Below are 21,651 nucleotides of genomic sequence, written 5' to 3'. Positions count from 1 at the left end.
TTTCTTCCATATTCCTCTCTCGTCTAACAAAATTTCACCATGATATCTTAAAATCGGCGAAGCAGAGAGACCTTACGTTGAGCCGACGGAAATATTACCACTATGCCATCACTGAAGCAAATAAAGCGGTGCACCTACTGCGCATTTTGCACCATGACGTGCGAAGGTCTTTACTTGAAGGTGTAAGAAACGTACTGTAAGTCAGGCGGCTGAAGTTGTCATCTATAAGGGTGACCTTGATACCGGCTCCCTTGACGCAACAAGTGCGGCCGTCAATGAGGAAGTGGTGGTTCTTGGAGGTAGAAGGCAGCACCTTGATGTTTTCCTCGAGCAGGTTCCGGTGCTCAAACTGGAGCTCCCGTTCGGCGACTGCCAAGGTGCACGCGACCTGGCCGATGATGCTTATCGCTTGTGCGGGCTTCAGCTGCGCACAGTAATTTAAAGAGAACTGTGAACAAGTCAACCTTTCATCATTGGTTCATAGAAAATCACGTGCTTGGTAAAGCAACCCATAACTCCCTATTCATATAGACCACTTCTTCCCGTTATATACACTCCATAATGACTTTTTTTTTTACAAGTCATGCTCTTTAGCAGTGGTGTTCAACACAGCGAGTCGGCCCTCAGTGCCATTTCACGTCCGTCGGTACTGCAAACCACCACACACATAGGTGGTATTCACCTGAGTCACCTCCGAGCAATCCTGTAAGTTTGCTTCAGCATCCTGCGGTTTGCTTCAGACTAATACGAGGAAGGTGTCGCTTCCGACGGCCATGATAATAGGGCTATGTACACTTCGTGTGCCTCTGCGTGATACTAAAGTTGAACCGTTTTTTTCTGCGCCCACCATTCGTTACCTAGTTTGACTGCGCCGTATTTGGGCACAGCCATGGCAGAAAATAGAAGGGTGACGTGCCTAACGAAACACCGAATAAATTTTATTCCTTTTCGAACGTTATTCGCGGTCGATGTTGCCGCACACTGGAGGTTGCGGTAAAGCATTGTGGGGAATTATTCAGCCGTCTTCGCCACGCCTATTTTAACAAAACCGTGTGGTGAGTGCTTGAGAGTGGTTGACATGCGAAATGAAAACTCAGTGAAGTTCGGATTCTGGTAGCTTCAGACGCGAGCGAAACACGAAAATAAAGAAATCGCAATAACACAGTAAATTCAGTTTATTTTAATACTCTGGCAGAGACGTCTGCGAAAAGCCCAACACAGTGGAGTGCTCAACGTTGGAATATCTATATTAATACATGCACGGTACATTGCGAGCCTAAATTAAAGACACAGGCTTTTGTTTTTCTCGCGACACTGCTGAGTATATTTGCGTCAAAGCACAGGTGCTACAAACATTGCTCTACTCAAGAATTCTACGCTCAGCGTACTTTTTAATCGATTGATCTGTGAGATGCGGAGTCGATAAAGGACGGATCGCAACATAAAACATAACGATCGCTTATTAACCTGGTGGCAACAGCAGGGCAAGCATGCTGATGCTGTGCTCGAACAGTTAGAGAAGCAATCATGAAACCAAGAGCTTTGGTTTATATAGCCAGCAGTGGTGGCGTAAGCCTTCAGAGAAACTGTGTGGTGCTGTATTTTACCGAAAGCGTGATGCAGCAAGTGGCCTTGTCACACCGGGCGAATGAGTGAGTAGACGGAGGGTGCGTAATTTTGTGCGCGGTGGTCGCCACATCACCTTCCTCCGCCCTCCTCGCCGATTGCAGAACCCTCAGGGTCTGTAGAAATCTGGGAGGCGTACCAGACGTCCAGAGCGTGCCGTGAAAGGAACGGGCTACGACGTCAGTGGCTGTGGAAGGACGCCAGTTGAAGGAGTGGCGCTGCCCGGTTCGTTCGTTACGATGTATGCGGGCTTGAGACGGTTAATCGAGACACGGTCGTCGTTCCCGTTGAGGCGCAAGGTAAAGTAATTGTCGTGGCAATGGGCGACTGGATAGGGTTCGCTGTAAGGTGGCTAAAAAGGCCGGCGGACGATGGCACCGCGGAGGAAAGCACGCGTGCACGATGCCGGCTCTTTGAACACAAAAGGTGGAGGCTTGCTATGGTAGGCTGCAGGGGACGGGCGTAATGCAGCGATGGTGCTTCCGAGCTGGGCGACGAAGTCGGCGTGGTCTGACCTCATAGTGCTCGATGGCAGAGCTGCGAGAAATTCCCCTGGCAGACGAAGTAGTTCCCGGTCGACGAGCTCTGCTGGTGTGGCGTGGATGGCCAGCTTCAAGGTGATGACTGCTGGGGTGGCCTCGAGCCAGGTTGAGTCCGGGTGGCACATAACGGCGGCTTTGAACTGTCGGTGAAAACGCTCGATCATGGATGATAGCTGGTGGTCCTCAAGTGTTAGAACCCGATGGTCAGTCCCAGGAGCCAATTTGTCCCTGTATCCCTGTTTAGCATTGTCGTCCCATTTCTTGGCGTGCATGGCCAAGCAAGCCGAGCAGGCATCACCCATGGCTGAAACAGCTTCACAAATCGTAAATCTCGTACCTTCTAAAGCCGAATAAAATTAAAACAAGAGCAACGTACCAGCAGTAACTTGCGTGCACCTATCCGAACCGTCGGTATAGTGGCCTTCAAAATGGTCACCACGTGGTTGCAAGTACAGCTGACGCAGTTTTTCCTACCGCGCCCATTAACCTGACGTCACGTGAACACAACCTATAGGCATTTTTTTCTGCTTGTTGAATTATTTCCCCGCATCTGCTTGAAAGCTGCTCCATAACAAGTTTGGACCAAATGAGCAAGCGCACATAACACTGTATTAGGTGTTAACACAGCCACGAAGGGTTGTCGGCATAACTATCATACGCTTCCTTGTAACACCGTAGGAAGAAACCCGGTGCCTCAAGTCAATCGTGACAATGCGGTTAATTAAGTAGGTGTCACTCTTGTAATTTTATATTGACCCTTTAAGACACCACCTATGAAGTACTGTTTTGTAAATGCGTCCAAGTGTCACAGCATGATTTCAAGGCCCTCGATATTCTCGTGCAAAAACAATAATTTACAATACATTGATTTATAGTTTTATAGCAGTTATTTGATATGAAGCTTTCAATAAATATCTGCTCACCCTGAAGGCATTCATGTTTGTTTTTTGCACCTGCAAGATCAAGTGTCAGAGTAGAAATATACTGCAAGTTGTTTTCTGGCTTTGTTGAATATTGAGAAAAGAAAAATATATTTCAACGTTGCTACAAAAAAGCACTACGTCAAAGGACTCGTCGATTATAGTAGTGCCGTCGGAAAAGTGATGAGCATAGTGTAGTGTAAAATGCGACAAAAATTCAAATAGCGAAAATCATTTTATATTTCGCTCATGAGAATTAAACATCAATGCAGAAAGCTTGCTTTGGATACAAGGTATGTAATACATAAATATTGCCTGTTCCCCCCGATTAAAATATTATTTTCAAAATAAATAACAAAGGCTTCAGATGTCACATTTTGCCCCAACCTGCGAAGTAAAACGAGAGTCTGCGTGGTGCAAAATGAGACACTCTGAAAAAATTCATTACTTCGGTTTTTTTTTTTTTTTGAAGTATGAAGACCTAATTCTTTTTGTGGGCCTCTACGCAGTCTTGAAAGATCCAGTCCTTGGACTCCAAGCATTGAATCTAAACAAAACGCGAAGTTGTGTTGCTCCGAAACTCCTTGCAGATCAAACGCCGCCAGTCTTTTTTTTTTTCTGCTCTTGTTGTCTTTCGTCGAACGCTTGAAATTCATTGGATAATTCCGTATTTGAATTCTAGAGATCTTTTGATGCGTTTTTTTCACATTCTTTTGCCGTTTTGATGAAAAAATTGCAGACGTTTCATTGCTTTTAACTTCATCTGCCGGGCTTTGTGGGACAATGAATTTAAATATGTGCTACATTTGGAATTTCTAGCGCTTTTTTTTCAGTAAGGGTTTCCAAAAAACCTTGTTAAACTTCAATCCGAAAAGTGTTTGTGAGTGCACTGAGGAAATTCCACCATTTTTGTGCGTGTTTTGAGAGCATCATCGGGAACACAAAAAAACCTTGACAGAGCGCGAGTGGAGGGAGTCATGTCCTGAACAGCAATCAGCGCTTTCTGTCATTTTCCTCCCAGGAAGCTGTATATGACATTTACTTGTATTTCAAACCCATTTTAAACCAGAGAGAGAACGAAAAATATCACACAGGTAGACAAGTTGACTAGACTAAGTTCAGATTGCTACCCTACATGGGGTAGAGGGGAATGAGGGAGAAAAGGATACAAAGAGCAGGAGGAGATACACATTGCATATCACACACACCACACACACAGTTCAGGTTTCACAGGCGGTATCACAGTGATGTTGCCTTCAAGAATTGTAGGAGTGCTCGTGTGTCTTTCTGCGCTGAAGTACGTGAAGGCCACGCTCCCAAGAACTTCTTCAGAGTAAAGGGTCGATCATCCTGCCTCCTTAAGGCACACTGGAGAGTCCGGCGATCTTTTTCTTCAAAGTCTGGACAATGGCACAGGATATGGTCAAGAGTTTCCACACAATGGCAGTTATCACAGTTGGGAGAGTCAGCCATAACAACTGAATGATTTGGTGAAGGCAACGCCGACCCACAACCGATACAGCATTGTAGCGTCCCGTCGCGAAGTCTTCGATGCCAGCTGTAAGTGGAGTAATGAAGGAAGGTTCTGTGGGTGTCGAGTCGAGTTCGGTTGCAAATTCCAATGCATAAGTGTGATAATATCCGCGATGTGGCGAATTTGTTTTGCGGCATCAACCTTTGACAAGGGCATGAGCAGTGTGGGTGCTCCGTCGTGGGCACAACGGGCAGCGTTGTCGGAGGGTTGGTTACCACCAATTTCTAAGTGACCAGACAGACATTGAAAGCCATGGAAAGATTATGTCATGTGCTTTGTTATAGGGATGGTGACAGATTTCATTGATTTGAGTTACTATCTGATGGTTGTTGCCGCGTCGTAGACTTCGCATACATTGAAGGGCCGCCTTGGAGTCGCAGAAGTTAGCCCACTTAGCAGGAGATTCTCGCATAACAAATCTAATTGCGGCTAGAAGGGCGGCGAGCTCGGAGATCGAAGATTTTTATTTATTTTATTTATTGATACTGTTAGCCCCAGTGGGGCAGTTACCGGGTGGTAGACAAGAAGAGAAATAATACTAACACTAAGATGTTGTGACGTGTGAAGAAATATAATATACAATGAGGGTAAGTTAATGGTAAATTATTAAGACACTCCCTAAGGCAATGGATGCCTTTTTGTTTATTTTTTTCTCCTCTCGCAAGCCATAATCCGAAGACATTTGTGCTTTTTCTCCAGCCACCAAACGAACTAAATTTATTGTGTTATAAGGGTCGTAGTCTAAAGTAACGAAACAGATATTTACGTTGCTGTACTAACGCAGGAATAGCTTCGTGCGCGGATCCGCAAATGTCACTGAGCGTAATTCCGCTCCTTTTTGACGGCTCACGAACCCATTGACACAAGCCGCGCAACATTGCCGCACTAACGCTGTGGACAATCCAACTTTTACACAAAAAAGGGTGGACGAAGACCAGCACTTACCGCTAAAAAGAAGAAGAAAAGTAGTGTTTGTGTTACCTACAGAAGCCGGCAAAATAAAAACGTCGCGTTTTACCTCACGTCTCGATTCACCTCACCCTACCCTGTACGCAACAATACAGTAAAAAAAACGAAGTTGAAGGAAAAGCATTTTATTAGGCAGGAGGTTCATTTCACGTAAACCTCATTACACCTTGCACATTTTTAGCCCCTAGTTGACACAACTAGCAAAAGCAAGTGATGTACACAATCACGTGCAAAGCGTCTGAAAGAGTTAAAGATGTAAACAGAAATTCAAACAGATCAGCAAAAACAACCCCCACCATCTGTATAAAAACGCATAATAAAGTGAAAAATTCACAACTATGTGCGAACTTATTGCCGCTGTTTTAAATTAGTTTACGTGGCCATTGTGCTGGTTTCATTCGAGTACACAAGCAGTGGTTCTGTTTTAAATTTGTAATGTAGTCTGACTAGTGAGGAGTTTCTCTTTAGGAATAACATCGTTTTGTAAGCTGGACATCGTCAATGCTAGTTCAAATACGTTGGCTACAACGGTAACTCAGTCTTTTATAGGTATAATCTTTTATAGGTAATCAGGTGCGTGGTACAAGCAGTCAGCTTCAGAAAAATTTCGACATGACTTGTGAACCATGGTGTTGTTGATTTCATGAAGTCTGAAGCTCCACCCTGAGAGGCGACCTGAAGTGTCTTTCAGATTTGCTAACCAACACCAAGCGGGTGGTCACTCACAACCCTGGAAGACCTACCGTACGAATACGGGTGAAATTTTAATGTAGTCCAAATTTTGGCTAGCCACCCCTTCTCAGTATGCGAATATTTGCTTCCACTTTCAAAAGCGACCGGCTATCATACTTTATGATCCCTTCAAGTCCATTCTTTTTGTTGTTGTTTTTCAACTACCATAGCACACAGGCTTACGCTACTTGCATCAACGCGAACTTCAGTTTGTGCGTCTTCGTCGAAGTGGGCGAGTATTGCAGACACCTAAAGACATAGTTTCAGTTCATGGAACACTACTTCTTGCGGTGTTTCTCATTTAAACTCGACACCTGTCTTCATTAGTTCAGATAGTGGCTTGGCAATGCAAGGAAAGTTGCTCACGAAGAGCCTGAATTATAAATCTGCACACTTTTTTCTTGTCACCAGGAGGTGAGTGTGTAGCCATGCCAGCGGTCTTCTGGAGGTTGCGGCGCACCACAGCTTTCCGGATGGCGTATTCTAGAAAAAGAAGCTCTTCGCATGCATATTGACACTTTCGGGGCTTTAGCGTAAGCCCGGATTACTGAGTACTTGAGGGAATGTTCAAAGCCACCAGAGGTCTTCGTCAATGCTTGATGCGAAGGGCACGACGTCATTTTCATAAAGAAGACAAGTCTGCTCCTTCAAGCTCACCAGCGTTGCGACCGTCACAGGTGCCGAAGAGAATCCAAAGGGCATGACTCTAAATTTTAGCAGGCCATCTGCCGTGATGAAAACGGGTTTACCTTTACCAATTTCGTCGAATTTTACTTTCCAGTGGCCCACCTTCGATTCCATCAGCGAGAAATGGCATGCGTCACCCAGCCGGTCCAAACTGTTGTCTATTTATGGGAGGGGTACGTGTACTTACTCGTTGTTAAAATGATGGTGGTCGACGCAGAACCACAGGGTCCCATCCCTTTCTCCACCAATGTTACAGGTGACGTCCGCACACTCTCAGGTGGTCGTATGATGGGCACGTGTTGACTTGGCGACTTTTTTCGTGTATTCTCGTTATCACGTTGAAGCTCAATAAGAACTCTGCAAGAGTGGACAAGCTTTGTTTCGATGCGAAAGGACGCTTCACAAGTAGCGTTTTTCCAACTTTCGAAGACGACGAAAAAAAGCCCCTGTAACGTTGGGAAGCGTTTGATAGCTGTTCGCCGATTCACGTGGGAAGGCTCGGGCTGATGTTGAACATATTGGTTAAGGTGTTCGGAGCACCGATGAAACTTCGGAAGCATAAAGTGCTACATTACGTGGAAGACCGACATTTGGTGCACCCTGGACAACCACCTACTCTGCTACCAGGTGGTTTTCGTAGGTGGTTGTCCGGGTTACACCAAATGTCGGTCTTCCACGTAAAGTACCACTGAACGACAGGTTGATGGAATGATGTCGATGGCGGTGGTGAGAGCTGGGGATGTGAATGCGGTGATGTGACGACCTGGAACAACCAAGGTGATGGCACACGACAGCTGGCGGCGGCAACGTAGGTCATGGCTGCTTACTGAGGCTGCATCGGCTGAGGAACTTCAAATAACTGCTGATCGTTTCAAAAACAACGTGAACAATTGGCTGTACTTGAGGCTGCAATACACGGAGAAGCCTATGCAGCCCCTCCCGCACGATCTGTCCGTTCGTCGTGTCTTCAGAGAGTTAGATACAAGACCGGCAAGCATTTCTTGTTTCACTCTCCAGAACAAAAAGCGAACTTTCATTTCTTCGGTTATACAGCGGGATCCGCATGGTGGCAAAGACAGGCCATTTTTTCAGTGTACATATTTATGTCCTAGTTTCAAAGCTCTGCACGGATTGCAAGGACAGCTTAGGGCAATTTGTTACGGGCGACACTCATTAGGATACCGGAAAAGGCGGTACGAATGAAGGTCCTATGGTGTTAGCGTGGACTCTCATATAAAAGCATTGATATAATAACTAGCTGTGGTACTTTAGCAAGGGTTTGTGAAGTATGTTACTTTACATGCACCCCATTACCTTAGAGTGTAGAATACTGGGACCACAGTAGTCACTCTCCACCAACAGGTAGTGCTGTTCCTTTGGTCGCATATCTGCAGCACAAAGAAAAAAATACTTATTCGCAAAATAAATGCATGCGCAGGTAAATTTACCAATTTAATCAAGCGAATAAAATGTTTCTCATAACATGTAGCCATCCTTTGAGGTAACTCAAATCTACATATATTATTGAGCATACTAAAGCGCCAGTGGAAAGAGACAACAGTAATACTTGAACAGCAACATGGGTTTTTCCTAATATAGCCCATTCATTGCACGTGGTGGAAAAAGAAAGCATCTGCATTAAGAGGAACAATAAAAGGCATTAGCATTAACCATCAAGCCTTTATTTTTGCTACTATAGTTTTTTCCAATCATTTAGCTTGGGTGCACTGCCCAACTGATTGTGGCAGAGTGTTCTAGTTTATCATTGTTCAAGGTATACGAACGACTTTGCAGTGCGTCATTATGTAGTTGAGGTAAAATGAACGTAAAATTATATCTTTTTCCTTATATTATTAATATAATAATGATAATAATAATAATAATAATAAAGCATATTCAATATCCGCAATAATAATTTACAAAAAATCAGTGTTCAAGAATGGTAATTCTCAAGGAGCCCCAAAGTTAAAAACTGTCGGGGGGGGGGGGGGGGCTCCTAATCAAAATGTGAACAAAAAAGAAGGTATACCTAATTCAGCGGTTACAGTGTCTTCGGTGACAAAGAAAATAAACGGTGCGAAAATAAATACAAAATCAAAAACACCTGTATGCTGACCAGACCACAAAAGACAATCGGAAATTACACAGAACAGAAAAGCAATATAATAAGTACTAAACAAAAGGACGTTGCTAGGATGAAGGCAGTTGTTGTAAAAAGTGTTTCTTTACTTGGTTTTTTAATGCGCGTTTCGTGCCTGATGGTTCAATGATTTGAGGAAGGGAATTCAATAGTCTGATTCCCATAAACGTGATGGTGAACTTGCCGTAGTTCGTGCGAACCTTACTCTCTTAGAAAAACAGTGCGTAATCAGTTAGTAAACGGGTATTTTTACTAGTTTCCGAAGTGTTTTACTATCTTCGCGGCGTACGTTTACTAGCTAGCAGCTAGTACAGTTTGTGACTTTAGCCATTACTAAACAGGATACCTTTCTTAGCGCTTTTAACCAAGCAACTACCAAGTCACTAATGTTGCCAGATCTTTCGTAGATACCGCAGTACATTTTGCCGTAATGGCAACATCATGAGAAAAACTTGGGCAAGTTTTATTTTATTGTATACCTAGAAATAGAAGTTTCCTGCTACTTAATGGCAAACACATAAGTCAATAGAAGGAGACATAATGATGCGTAGAAAACAACCATTATCTTATAAATTTTGTGACAGCTAACCTTGCGGTACGCAGTGTGTGATCCTAAGGCAGGGTATATATAGCTTTCAAGCTGCTGCTACAATAGAAACCTGCTATATCCAAGTCTTGAAAATTTACTTGTTCCTGCGTTTACGTGCGTGTTCTCGTGATCCGTTCATATGGGCTCTCATACTCATGTGAGCATATAATCATATCAGTTAGAGGACTCATATAAGCATATAATATGCTAGCATATCAAATGTTCATATGATGATGAGCATCATTCTATGTATGATCAACATGGGAATCCGATTTGATCATGTAATAATGTGGCCAGCTCTCTTCAGGTATGTTGCTGTAGTTTAACCACAGTATAGTTAGATGACGTTGTTACAAGCCATTATTTATTTACGAGGGCCTTGCCGATTCGTTTTTTTTATCCTGTACTTGTGTAATGGAACGATTTTGGTATGGCAACGCACACACACATCAAACAAAAAAGTTGTAAACCTCTATTTGGGGGGAGGCGGGGTTACTAACAATTTCGTAATGAACTAACCACTCGAGTCAGCACTGTTTACTTACGAACAAGGAAATAAATTCCACTAACCTGCATTTTACTACCTTACTTTACTAAGAGGCTGGCGCTTCATGTGAGAAGTGAATGTTTAGTATTTAGTTAGTGAATACCCCAACCTTTCTTTAAAGGTTTAGGCAGAAGATGATTATCTAGCTCAGAAAACTTGGTAACGTTGTTATTTACAAGGTCATTTACGATAATGCCATCAGAATGTGCAATACCACGAAAAAGCCTATAAATAACAATAGATAACTTCAGATGAAATAGTTGAAGATGACGAATACTTAAATTTTGATAAAGTGGTGTTGCATTGGTTAAGCAATGACAATGTCATGAGACGAAGTGCTTTATATTGCCTGCATTGAAGTTGGTTGAGGTCGGTAAAATACGTGTGGCCCAAGGCTGATATGCAATAATGTAGATGGCTGTGATTATGTGCGTGATACAGGGAATGGATAATATGTGGCTGAAAATATGTACGAGTTTTGATTATGGCACGTATTCCGTAAGTTATATTGCGAATAAGTGATTGCGCATGAAGGTTTAACTTCATATGCCTGTGTAAGATTGCCCCAAAAACTTTGTGCGATCAGACATTTCTATTCTATTATCATCCAAATGAACAGATATAGCATTTGAAAGTACTGACAGTATTGTTAGGTTGGTTATTCGAAAAGTTAGCATAGAAATTTAAATGCTGCTACTAGCATCACTGCGACTCGGAGCGGTAGCTTAAGCCAATTCAACATATTGGTTACCAAATAAGTTCATGATTATTTAGACAGAATAAGCCGTGCAGCCCTTTGTTGTGCCTTTCCGAATCCGCTAATCAGACCAACATAAAAATATGCGTCTATTAACGCTGTGTATGGTTAGTAAATTACTTTGATTCATTCAAGTAGAGTATAGACATTCCTTAATGAATATGTGGGGTTTAACGTCCTAAATCCTCCATATGAATATGAGAAACACCGTAGTGAAGGGCTCCTGAAATGACGACCAGTTGGGGTTCTTTAACGTGCACCCTAATGCGAGCCCACGGGCCTACTGCATTTTCGCCTCCATCGAAAATGCAGGCACCACTGCCGAGATTAGATCTCGCGACCTGCGGGTCTACAGATGAGTACCTTAGCCACTTAACGACAGCAGCGGTGCAGAGTACAGACATCCACAGAGTATCGCAGGAAACGTTGCGCTCATGACGCTAGGCATACGCTATCGAGCTGCCCTCCTATTTACGGTTCGATGATCAGCGAAACACTATACGCCAAGAAGTCAAAGAGCTTCTGTCTGTTCAGCAGAGTGCTGGTTTGCCAAGCCAGTTTTGTATGAATCTGCTCGACATGGTCCCCGAGTCGTGGGTTACCGGTGGCTCTCAGCTGCGACGTTACTCGCAATATCTGCTTACGGCTTCAAAAACATTATGAGACTTCAAACACAAAGGTATAATTTTTGTTGCAAGAAGATACACATGCTCAGGAGAATACTTGCATAATGTTAAAGACTATGACCCAGCGGTGACCGAAAATGCACAGAATAAAATGTTTCTGGCCTCTTTGCGGCATCACTCTCCAATGAAACACGCGCGAGAGCTCTTTATCTTGCGCTACCATATAAATTTCGAAACTGCAACTAATATATACGGTATATTGCATTGGGCGCTAGGTGGCGTGATTGCTACTAAAAAACAGAGTGAAGACACGTTCCCACATTGTGTCGCCTGTAAAATTTTCTCGCAGTTTCTTGAAATACTTGTCGTAGAGGAGGCACTGGTTAGACTACGTGTGGAAGTTTTCCTTCTTGCTCTAAAGATTTTCAGTGCACCTAGAGGTGCTCGTGTCTTTACGGGCGCAAGAGAAAGCGCAGCAACAAGTAAAGAAATGAACATATAACAGATACCGACTTCGTCTGTCTCTTGCGGCAAGCGTAGTTTCGGCTTAGTTTCTCTACCTATCTCTTCGTGAGATCCTTCCTCTATTCTTTTCGCTGCACTGGATGCCAATAATGCATTGTTTTTGTTAGTAAAACCCGGTGCCTGAAGCACAGGTGTTCAAAATACGTTTGTGAAAATAACTCGAAGGTAAACTATAGATGATTGATGTATACTCCTTGGCACATTTATGCTCTCCTTAAAGGAAGTGATATCCAGCGAACTAAGTGAAATGTTCCTCTTATTACCAGTGTAATACTTACCAGGGTGTGGCTGGTAGCACCGTGAATGAGAACGGGCGTATTCGTCGTACGCCTTGCAAAAGTTTTCTGGCAGGTTGTCATCCACCAACAGGATTCTGGGGCAAAAATGCATGACGTTAGCCAGACACAAGGACGCGTGAACTGATTCTTGCATTATATTGGCACACCACTTTTCCAATTTTCGTTATCGCCCCATGACACTTGTAAGGGCTGCCTTGTGCGAACCAAGCCTGTTCACTAAGAATCATCAAGGGGATTCTAGAACCTTAAGGGCACAACGCGAACATCACAGATCCATCTCGAACTTACGTTTTCGATAGCCATAACGCTAGAATATTCGACGGCAGATGTACAGATGCCAACGCCCATCACCGCTTTTCAGTTTTATTGACGACCGACACCCTGTTCAGCGCTGTCAATGCCAGTGACTATCGCTGCTGCCTACCCGGTCAGAAGTTAGTGTAACAAAATGTTTTTTTTTTCTTTGACACGCCGACTGTTCCCTTCGTTGACGTCACGACCACGAGAAAATATGTGGCTTGTGGGCAACACCACTGACCTGCGTATAGTCTTGAATCCATAGCACTTGTTGGTAAGGCCCATCTGCAGGTCGCTGAGCTTCCTGCGGAAGGCACCAAGTTGCAATGTTTACTAACATTACCACGTCTCAGCCTTTTTATAGATGTGTAGCGTGCTCACAAAGATTTATGAATGACAACATGTAATCGGCTTATTTTCCAGCACTCACAATTCCCACAACAGCGTTCACAAATGTTACTGAACACAATTTTCGCATCTATTTATTTCATACAGTTACACTAAAATCAATAATTACTGGTTATAAATCCACTTTCGCTAGACTTGCTGAAGATCATGTGAAGACGAACTGTAACAGTCTTGGCAGAGAAATAATAAAAAAATACTGTTTTTTTGCGGACGTGCTCACACTAGGAAATGGCTTTGCACACCACTGCAAAAACAAAAAGAAGGCACCTTCGCACTTGTTGTTCAGGCCTGAAGTAAGTGCGAATCTTTGTTTCTCTTCTTTTTCTTCTCGCGTTTTTTTTTACAGTTCTTTTCTGTATCGGTTTCATTCAACATTCAAATTTTTCTTCCTATTTTTTCCTTTTCTTTCTCACTTTTTATTTATCAGTTGCTTCCTTCTTTTCTTTTATTATACGCGGGCTTGGCTATCTCACGCGAAGTGACGACAGTATACGACAGCTCGGGCCCATGAAGTGCTAGGTATCTAATACCATCATAAATTGAGGCGCTCGAAAAACAACAGCAAGGAGACTCCTCCATGGCGGGAGCACTTGCTCAATACGCTACTGATGGCTACGCTGTAACTGGTTTTCTCTGCGGTATGCCAAGCGACTGCGCCAGCATACGATCACAGCTTATGAGAGAATACGACAGCCTGGGTCCCTAAGGTGTTCCAAACTTGAGCAATATTCGTAGAAGGTCCACGCTTCCTAGACAATATTAGCAATCGCGTTTCTGAGATAATTATCCAGTGTACCGAGAGTACTGGATGTGTGCTCGCGCATGACATCACTCTCACATTTACGGCTGCGTTCGTTGAACGACGTCCAGGTAGGACGCCCCCGGTACAGAACTTACTAATTCATCTCACCCATTACACAAAGGTCCACGTGCTTGAGCCCAGAAAAGACACAATGTTATCAAAAACTCATTGACTACGCATATTACCGTAGCCGCTACAGCACCACGACGTTTACTGTAAAAAATGCAACTTCCTTTTAATCAGTATACCACGTGAGAACAAAGCAATTTAAGTATAGATTGTTTAGTGGTACTTCTTTCTGGGTTGTTGGCTATCACCAGATGCACTATAATGCAAGCCACGTGGGATGCACGCAATGCATTCGCTTTCAAACCACTGCTTCGGTGTCATTGTGCTAGCCTGCACTGCTATATGAGCAGCGGAAGTCGTCACTGCAATGCTTTCTTCTTGTGTCCATGTTTGTATGCCCTGACTCTTGTGGAATATGTCGCCAACAGTGTGGAGAGTGTATTCTCGGAGACAGTGAAGTCGCTTCGTGAAAGGCCATAATGACCAACCTGCAGCTAAACACACTGCAGTACACTCTGGAGAGCGAGTGCGTGTCGATAGAGAACAGCTGCAGGACCGTGTCCGTGGCCGTCGGCGCTTTGCTGCCCGTGTCGACCATGTACGATTCGGAGTCGACGGTCTCGCCTGCCTTCCTCAGCTTGCTCGCCTTGAACCTGTGTAGAAAGTTGCCAAAATGCGGTGAGATACTGCCGGAAATGTAGTTGCGTTCCTAAGTGAGCGAGAGAATGACACATGAGTACTATTCGCTTCAAATGGTGCAAGAAACAATAAAGATAATATATTGCCCACCCTCCTGACATCACCTTCGACAGGCGCGCAGCAGCCTGTTTGGCAATACAGCTCATGTCAATGGTGATGAGAATAGTTTAGATTTTAGGCAAATGCTCATTTTATTCCTTGTGCCCCTATCGCCACCCTTTATATGTGAGCACAAATTGGAGATTGAGGACTTTTATAATGTTTTGTATTGTCTTCAAATTTCTATTTTCGCACGAATTCAAAATCAAGGACTTTTAAATGTATAATAGTGCCTATAAACAGGATGACTCAGCTATGTTGCACTCTCAGCGCAATTGTGTCATGAACAAAAACATTTCTTGATTTCCTGTTGCAGACACGGGCGGCTAACGTGTTCGCGCTTGAAACTATTTTGCACTTATGTGAACATTTATTGTGCCTATATTTCAAACTTAATATGCGTAAAGCATTCGTGGCTGCCTATTTTCGGCGCCTTAACGTGCTTTTTAATGCCTTAAAATTCCACCTTTGACGATGAGTACACAGCACGCTGTACCGTAGCTAACGCTTGCCGCTGTTTGCGTTTCATTTCAAGCCAATAGTACACTACTATCACAGCAATGTACTGCTACAGCGAGGACTAGCTTGAAAAATCTAATGGTGAGACCAAGCGATTCAATGCGGCTGGCTTCTACGAGGCTTTACACTTCTTATCATTTTTAGTGAACAAATGTTCGTGACTAAAACTTCGTAGTATATATTTTTTATTTCCTCGTATTCATCACCAGTGTCATGTTTTTCAAGTTCACAAAGTTTTCTTCGGAAACCTAGCCTAGTTACCATAACATTGCTGGAGTGAACTTTACGAGATGAACGCTACATTTAGGCAACGTAATACTTGTGGCGTAAACTGACAGCGAAGAGCAAAAAAAAGAAAAAAAAAACACGAGAGCAGACAAAATATGAAGCGAGTCATGGGAGGAAAAGGATTCTGTCCTGTCTTCTCGCGCTTCTGTTAAAAGATGATAGCCTTTCTGGAGGTATATATTTAAACGCAGAAATTTTGGTTTGTCGTCTTGTCTGTCTGTCACACGCTTAAGGCACCTGGTCAAGTTGTAACCACTTCCGCAGTGCCCAGCCATCTTGATCTCATGGCTGCGTTCATATTTGTGAACATTGTCAATCAAAAATCGAATATTTTGCATATTTGAGGCGCAACATGAATACGCGTTGTTGTGTTCCTTTACTAGAAGACGCATAGATGCGTAATTCTAAAGGACAAAATGTTTTTTTTACGCTATGCGCGTAAGTTCAACGCTATGTGCGAAAAAGTGTTCTGCCGACGACACGATGCAGCCACCTGCTAGTGGCCCTGTACAAGATCCTGTTTCCCCACATTACTGTCAGACGATGTTTATATCTCACGCAGCACCTCCAGGCAGAAGTCTATAGTCTTTCGACGACATTTGAAGCGAAGTGTGGAGATACGCAGCCAATGTTTCCTTGTTTACAGTTTACTGTCCTGACAGAGATATTTTAGAGTAAAACTATCTCTTCTGATTGAAAGGTCTTAGTGCTGGCCTCCTGCTTCGTCTTCCAGCTTTAAATGAGAGAGCCTTTAGCGAAAGAGAAAATAAGACATAAACACAAGCAACAAACAATCTGGTAGCAACCCTAACTCTCCACTTAAGGGCACTCGCATGTTTGGAGTGTATGTGCCCCGGTGTATTTCGTGAATTAGCTGCGTTTCTCACGCCAAGAATATTCCAAGAATATCAATTCATTATCCCAATATGGTTCATTCTTCCTCACTTTAAACGAAGTGGTGCTCAGACGTGATAAAGTTTTTATAAAACTTAACGTAAGCCAGTGGTATACAATGCTACAACAGCACGGGGAAATGCCGACCGCTGGTTTGCGACCATTCCTTGCACTTTCAGCTAGCACGTACTTCAAATTGCAAATATGCCCATCACATCTGTAACAGTTTTGCTTGAGCTGCTGCTTGACCCCACGTCGTGGACAACCCATTCGCAGAACATCTTTAAAGTGGCCCTGCTATATTTTTGAACATGGCCAGAAAACGCTGCCGATTGGTAGTAGAGGCTTCCGACAACACGCGAGCCGAATAATATAGCGCAGCACGCGACCTGGAATTCACAATAAATGATCAAAGTCAGCTGAAAATTGCTTTCTCTTCTCTGGACAAATCACACAATATGCGCAAAAATCACACGTAATAAGTCCACCTATCAGCCAATGGCTGATTTGAACATGGCGTGCTCTCTCGTTACAGAGGTCGGTGCGGGAGGCCGCTGTTTGTCTATGCGTGCGTGCGCGATCACACAAAAAACCGCGCATTCGTAGAAAAAAAAATGCACAAGGTCACAAGGTGCACATGACCCTGCCACCCCTTCCTGCTTAGCTTCCAGCGCTTTCGTCAAGACGAGAGAAGAGAGATTGCAGCATGCGACAAACCTTTGTAACTCCACACACACTGGACGGCTTCTTACAATTTTTGCAGCGTTGAATTCGTCAGGCAATAAGCTCTCCCAGTTAATTCTTTCCATGATTACATGAAAAAGTGTTTTAGAGCCCGTTTAAAGAAGCGGACGCCTAGCCAGTCTACTCCCGGAACACAACAACATGACTGACGACGAAGCAGGCATGCCGATGGACATTGCCACGGCATCAACAAGTGCCACAGCCTAGAAACAAGCTGGCCACAAACCAAGACAACTTCACTGCTGTGCGCCTGAACTACGCATATTTTCAGGTAAAACATATTGTTAGGGGAGAAGGCGTCTGAGAAATAACTTTACTTTAGGTAAGCAGGGAGGCATACAACATGGAGCCCAGTCTGCACCAGCTCATCCTAAACATCGTCCTCTTTCCTATAATGTTCATTTGTGGCACCCCGTAGCATCACCCCCGGCGGCGAAAGCACCGTCTCGGTGCTTGGTTGGTCTGAGTACTATCGCTTTAGCCGAGTGACGTGAACAACGTCAGGACACGATCGCGCGCTGGTGGCGTCAAGAGGTTCAATTTCACATGTCACGTCGGTGACTAGGCGCACCACACGATACGGACTAGAGATCACATCGCGGGCACATTCTGATGTGTGGTTAATGACAAGAAGGAGCGTGTCAAAAGGCAGAGTGGGTTCTCTCCGTACAGGAGAAAAAATGGCGACGAACCTGCGGTATCATGCCGGGACGCAATATGGACAAATCCCACAAACGCGAGGGAGGAGTCCCAGTCACGATGGTCGGAAGAAACGTACATGGCGAGCATGTCCGTGGTGGTTCTATTAAGCCGCTCTGTGATTACGTTGGTTTGAGGTTGATAAAACGTTGTGAACTTGTGCTTTATAGCGCAAGAGTGTAAAATGTCTGGATAACTTGTGATAAAAAGGTAGCGACCACGATCAGTAAGCAATTGCCGAGGAGTGCCATCGTGTAGTATAAGGTGTTTCAGGAGGAAGTCAGCGACGTCGGTCGCACAACTGGTAGGAAGGGCCCGCGTGATGGCATACCGAAAGATGTAATTTGTTGCGGCTGCTATCCACTTGTTTGTGCTGGCCGATAAAGGGAATGGTCCTAGTATGTCAACACCTACCCTATAAATGGAATCTGAATGGGCTTAAGGCGTCCCGCTGGAAGGGTGGCAGGTTTTTTTGCGGTGTTGACAGCATTTGCATGAGGCGACGTAACGGCAGACGGATCGTTAAATGCCGGGCCGAAAAAAAGCTATGTCGAACGCGGTCATAAGTTCTTGAAACTCCCAGGTGACCAGCTGTCGTAATATTGTGCAACTGTGAGAGGACAGTCTGACGCATATGTTGTGGTATGACCAACAGCAGTTGAGGTCCGTAAGGATGCATGCTGCAGCGAATAATATGCCATCTTTCAGCAGGAACATACGGAGAGACGGAGGAGTTGTGGGACCACCAATCCGAAGGATTATATCTCTGAGGTGATGATCATGGAGTTGCTGATCTGCACTGTAAACAAAAGTTAGCCGAAATGGGAGTTTCTCCAGCACATAAGCCCACAAAACTCCCCTGCCCCAATTATTTACTCCCTGGTAGGGAGTGAACTCGGCACATGTCATCGTAAAACGCCCCCTCCTTAATCACAGAGTTTATGAACGACATGACCTTGTTAAACTCCCCAGGGAGTTTCAGGTCACGTGGTTACAAACTCCCTATAGGAGCTTTAAAAACCCTCTTTGGGCGTGACGTGTGTGTGTGTGTGTGTGTGTGTGTGTGTGTGTGTGTGTGTGTGTGTGTGCGTGTGTGTGTGTATGTGTCTGTACGGGCATATGTTTGCACGTCGGTGTGAAACACATGTGATTTGTGAGGCTATCCGTGTAAGCATCTGTCAACAGGCAACGAAATTATAAGTGCAGCGAAGAATAGCAACGACCGGTTGGTATTTACTGGGAACATTTCAATATATTTCGCACCTTAAACCACGCTGCACATCGGTCCGATTCCCCAACGAAACGTCCTGAATGCCACGCTTCAAAGGGCCGAGTAACAAAAAACTTCGAAGAATAAATTAATGGTAGCAAAAGTAAGCTGTTACGATCGTCAGCGGCTGCTCCTGGAGTTTCACCATCAGAAACTTCGAAGTGGTCTGAAGTAGGCTTCGCTCGACTACGGCAGGCTGGCCGGCAACCGGTCTGAGAGTTGCGCCGGCGACGCGCTCGCCCCGTCTCCGCCGATAGTGGCTTCTCGGAGTGTCACCGGTATTTCACTGGCTGTAACATATAAGTGGTAAAAAGGCCTCGCTATGCCGTCGGTATCAAGCCGGCATCGTATCGAACTCGCACTGTGCGCTGGCCACCGCGGCAAGCGCTACGAGCTAGCACCGACCACCGGCGATGCAAAGAATGTGTTTCACAAAAAATGAAGGCTGCTGGGATGTATAACAGTCTTCTGCGCCTTGCCACCGCAGCTGTCAATGACTAACTACAAGGCGAGCGCCGAACGAGGCGGAGTACGATCGTCAGCGATTGCACCGTAAAACTTCGAAGCGGTTCGAAGTAGGCTTCGCTCGACTACGACAGGCTGGCCGGCAACCGGTCTGAAAGTTGCGCCGGCGACGCGCTCGCCCCGTCTCCTCCGATAGTGGCTTCTCGGAGTGTCACCGGTATTTCACCGGCTGCAACATCTAAGCGGTAGGAAGGCCTCGCTATGGCGTCGGTATCAAGCCGGCATCGTATTGAGCTCGCACTGCGCACCGGCCGCCGTGGCGAGCTCTGCGAGCTATACATGCAATGCATGCGAGCAACGGGAACAGCGACTGCGAACCGTCTCATTCGTTTAAGTCTATCGCTCCGTAGCTTAAACTGCGTGGATAGCGGACACCTATTCCTGTGCATGGGAAAAACGAGACGTAAACTGCACATCAGCAAGCATTTTGTGATCGCCAGCTGTCATTCATCGAATCACCGTGCCGTACTCGTGAGTGAGGCCTAGTCGTCGAACGCGGTAGCGGTGGTCTACCTCGGTTCATCGCTGGAGCTGCTGAATGTGCCTCGTTAATGTGTTCATTCAAGGCCGCGCGCACTTTGTGTATGATTCAGTGCATTTTACGGGTCCACAAACAGCACTGCTGATACGAATTCAGCCTGTACGACAGAGCGTCAACTGATAAAACTTTTTCGTTATAGTAAAAAAATATTAAATATTAGGCAGGATTAGGATAAAAGGCATGTGTGTTGAAGTGCTTACATCAGACCACCACAAGTTCATACTTACGCCGTGCTTATTTATTGCTTAATTATTAGAAACAAAAAGGCTTTAACCTGGGCTACAGGAGGTCAGAATGTGGTGCCTATATATACTCGGTGACTATATGGTAGGTGTGTACTGCGTGTGGCAAGCTGTGGTGAGTGCAAGTGTTGTGATATTACGTGAACGTTTTGATAATGTTTGTGTACTGTAATCATTGTTGTGCGTATTAAATGTAATGTAATTAAAGTTACGCTTGCGCATGGTACGGCTGCTGACGTAATTTTTTTTCTCGGTCGATGCAAAAAATTTACTCCCATACTGACCTGAAAAAGTTCCCCTATGGATGTAAATAAAAACCCCCCTGACACCATGCGAAAACCCCCTTCTGATGGGGAGTAAATTTTTTGCTCCCAGAGACGGGTTTTTTAAAACTCCCATCTGGGTGTGCGCTAGAGGACAAGGTCATTTACTCCCATTTCGGCTTATTTCTGTTTACAGTGTGCGATGTTGCTGAACGCGGAAAGTGCCAAAACGCAAGTAGACTCATCGCTCTTCGAAAGGTCTGCTGGGTCTACTCGATGACGCGGCAAGCAATTAGCATCCTCATGGTGCCGGCCTCATTTGTAGACAACCGTGTAGAAATATTACTGTAGCCGTAGAGCCCCCCGGCCAAGACGTCCACTAGGACCTTTTAAGGACGACAAGCAGCATAAGGCGCGGTGATCAGTGACAACGGTGACCAGGCGTCCATAGAAATACGGCCAAAATTTAGCCACTACCCAGACGAGCGCGATGCATTCGCGTTCTCTAGTAGATTATTTCCCTTTGCTGGCGATAAAAGAAGGCTAGCGTATGCAATAACGCGCTTGCAGCCATGCTGTCGTTGTGCCAAACGGCTCTGATTCCGTAGCCGCTGGCATCGGTACGCACTTTCGTTGGAGCACATATATCAAAGTGGCCGAGAATCGGTGGCGTCGTAAGTCTGGTCGTCAGCTCAACGGATGCTCTGGCTTGTTCAGGTCCCCACACAAAAGTCACATTTTTTTAGTAGCTCTGTGAGCGGGCGTGCGACGCCAGTGAAATTCCGCACAAATATACGAA

General features: G+C 44.8%; 1 protein-coding gene across 8 annotated transcripts in view; it reads right to left on the bottom strand.

Moving 5' to 3' along the window:
* LOC119168997 (serine/threonine-protein kinase haspin homolog) overlaps window positions 1-21,651 on the bottom strand; it is a 133,872-nt gene that overhangs the window by 12,700 nt on the left and 99,521 nt on the right. For all 8 annotated transcript variants that reach the window (XM_075890841.1, XM_075890842.1, XM_075890843.1 and 5 more), the window contains 5 exons: window positions 14,558-14,722; window positions 13,032-13,094; window positions 12,473-12,567; window positions 8,325-8,398; window positions 196-424 (listed from right to left, as the gene is read on the bottom strand). In XM_075890841.1, the coding sequence (XP_075746956.1) occupies window positions 196-424; window positions 8,325-8,398; window positions 12,473-12,567; window positions 13,032-13,094; window positions 14,558-14,722 (626 nt within the window). The remainder of the gene's footprint in view (window positions 1-195; window positions 425-8,324; window positions 8,399-12,472; window positions 12,568-13,031; window positions 13,095-14,557; window positions 14,723-21,651) is intronic.

This window comes from Rhipicephalus microplus, chromosome 3, assembly GCF_043290135.1.
Source record: "Rhipicephalus microplus isolate Deutch F79 chromosome 3, USDA_Rmic, whole genome shotgun sequence".
Lineage (NCBI taxonomy): Eukaryota > Metazoa > Arthropoda > Arachnida > Ixodida > Ixodidae > Rhipicephalus > Rhipicephalus microplus.
This window is presented reverse-complemented; position numbering and strand designations above follow the sequence as displayed.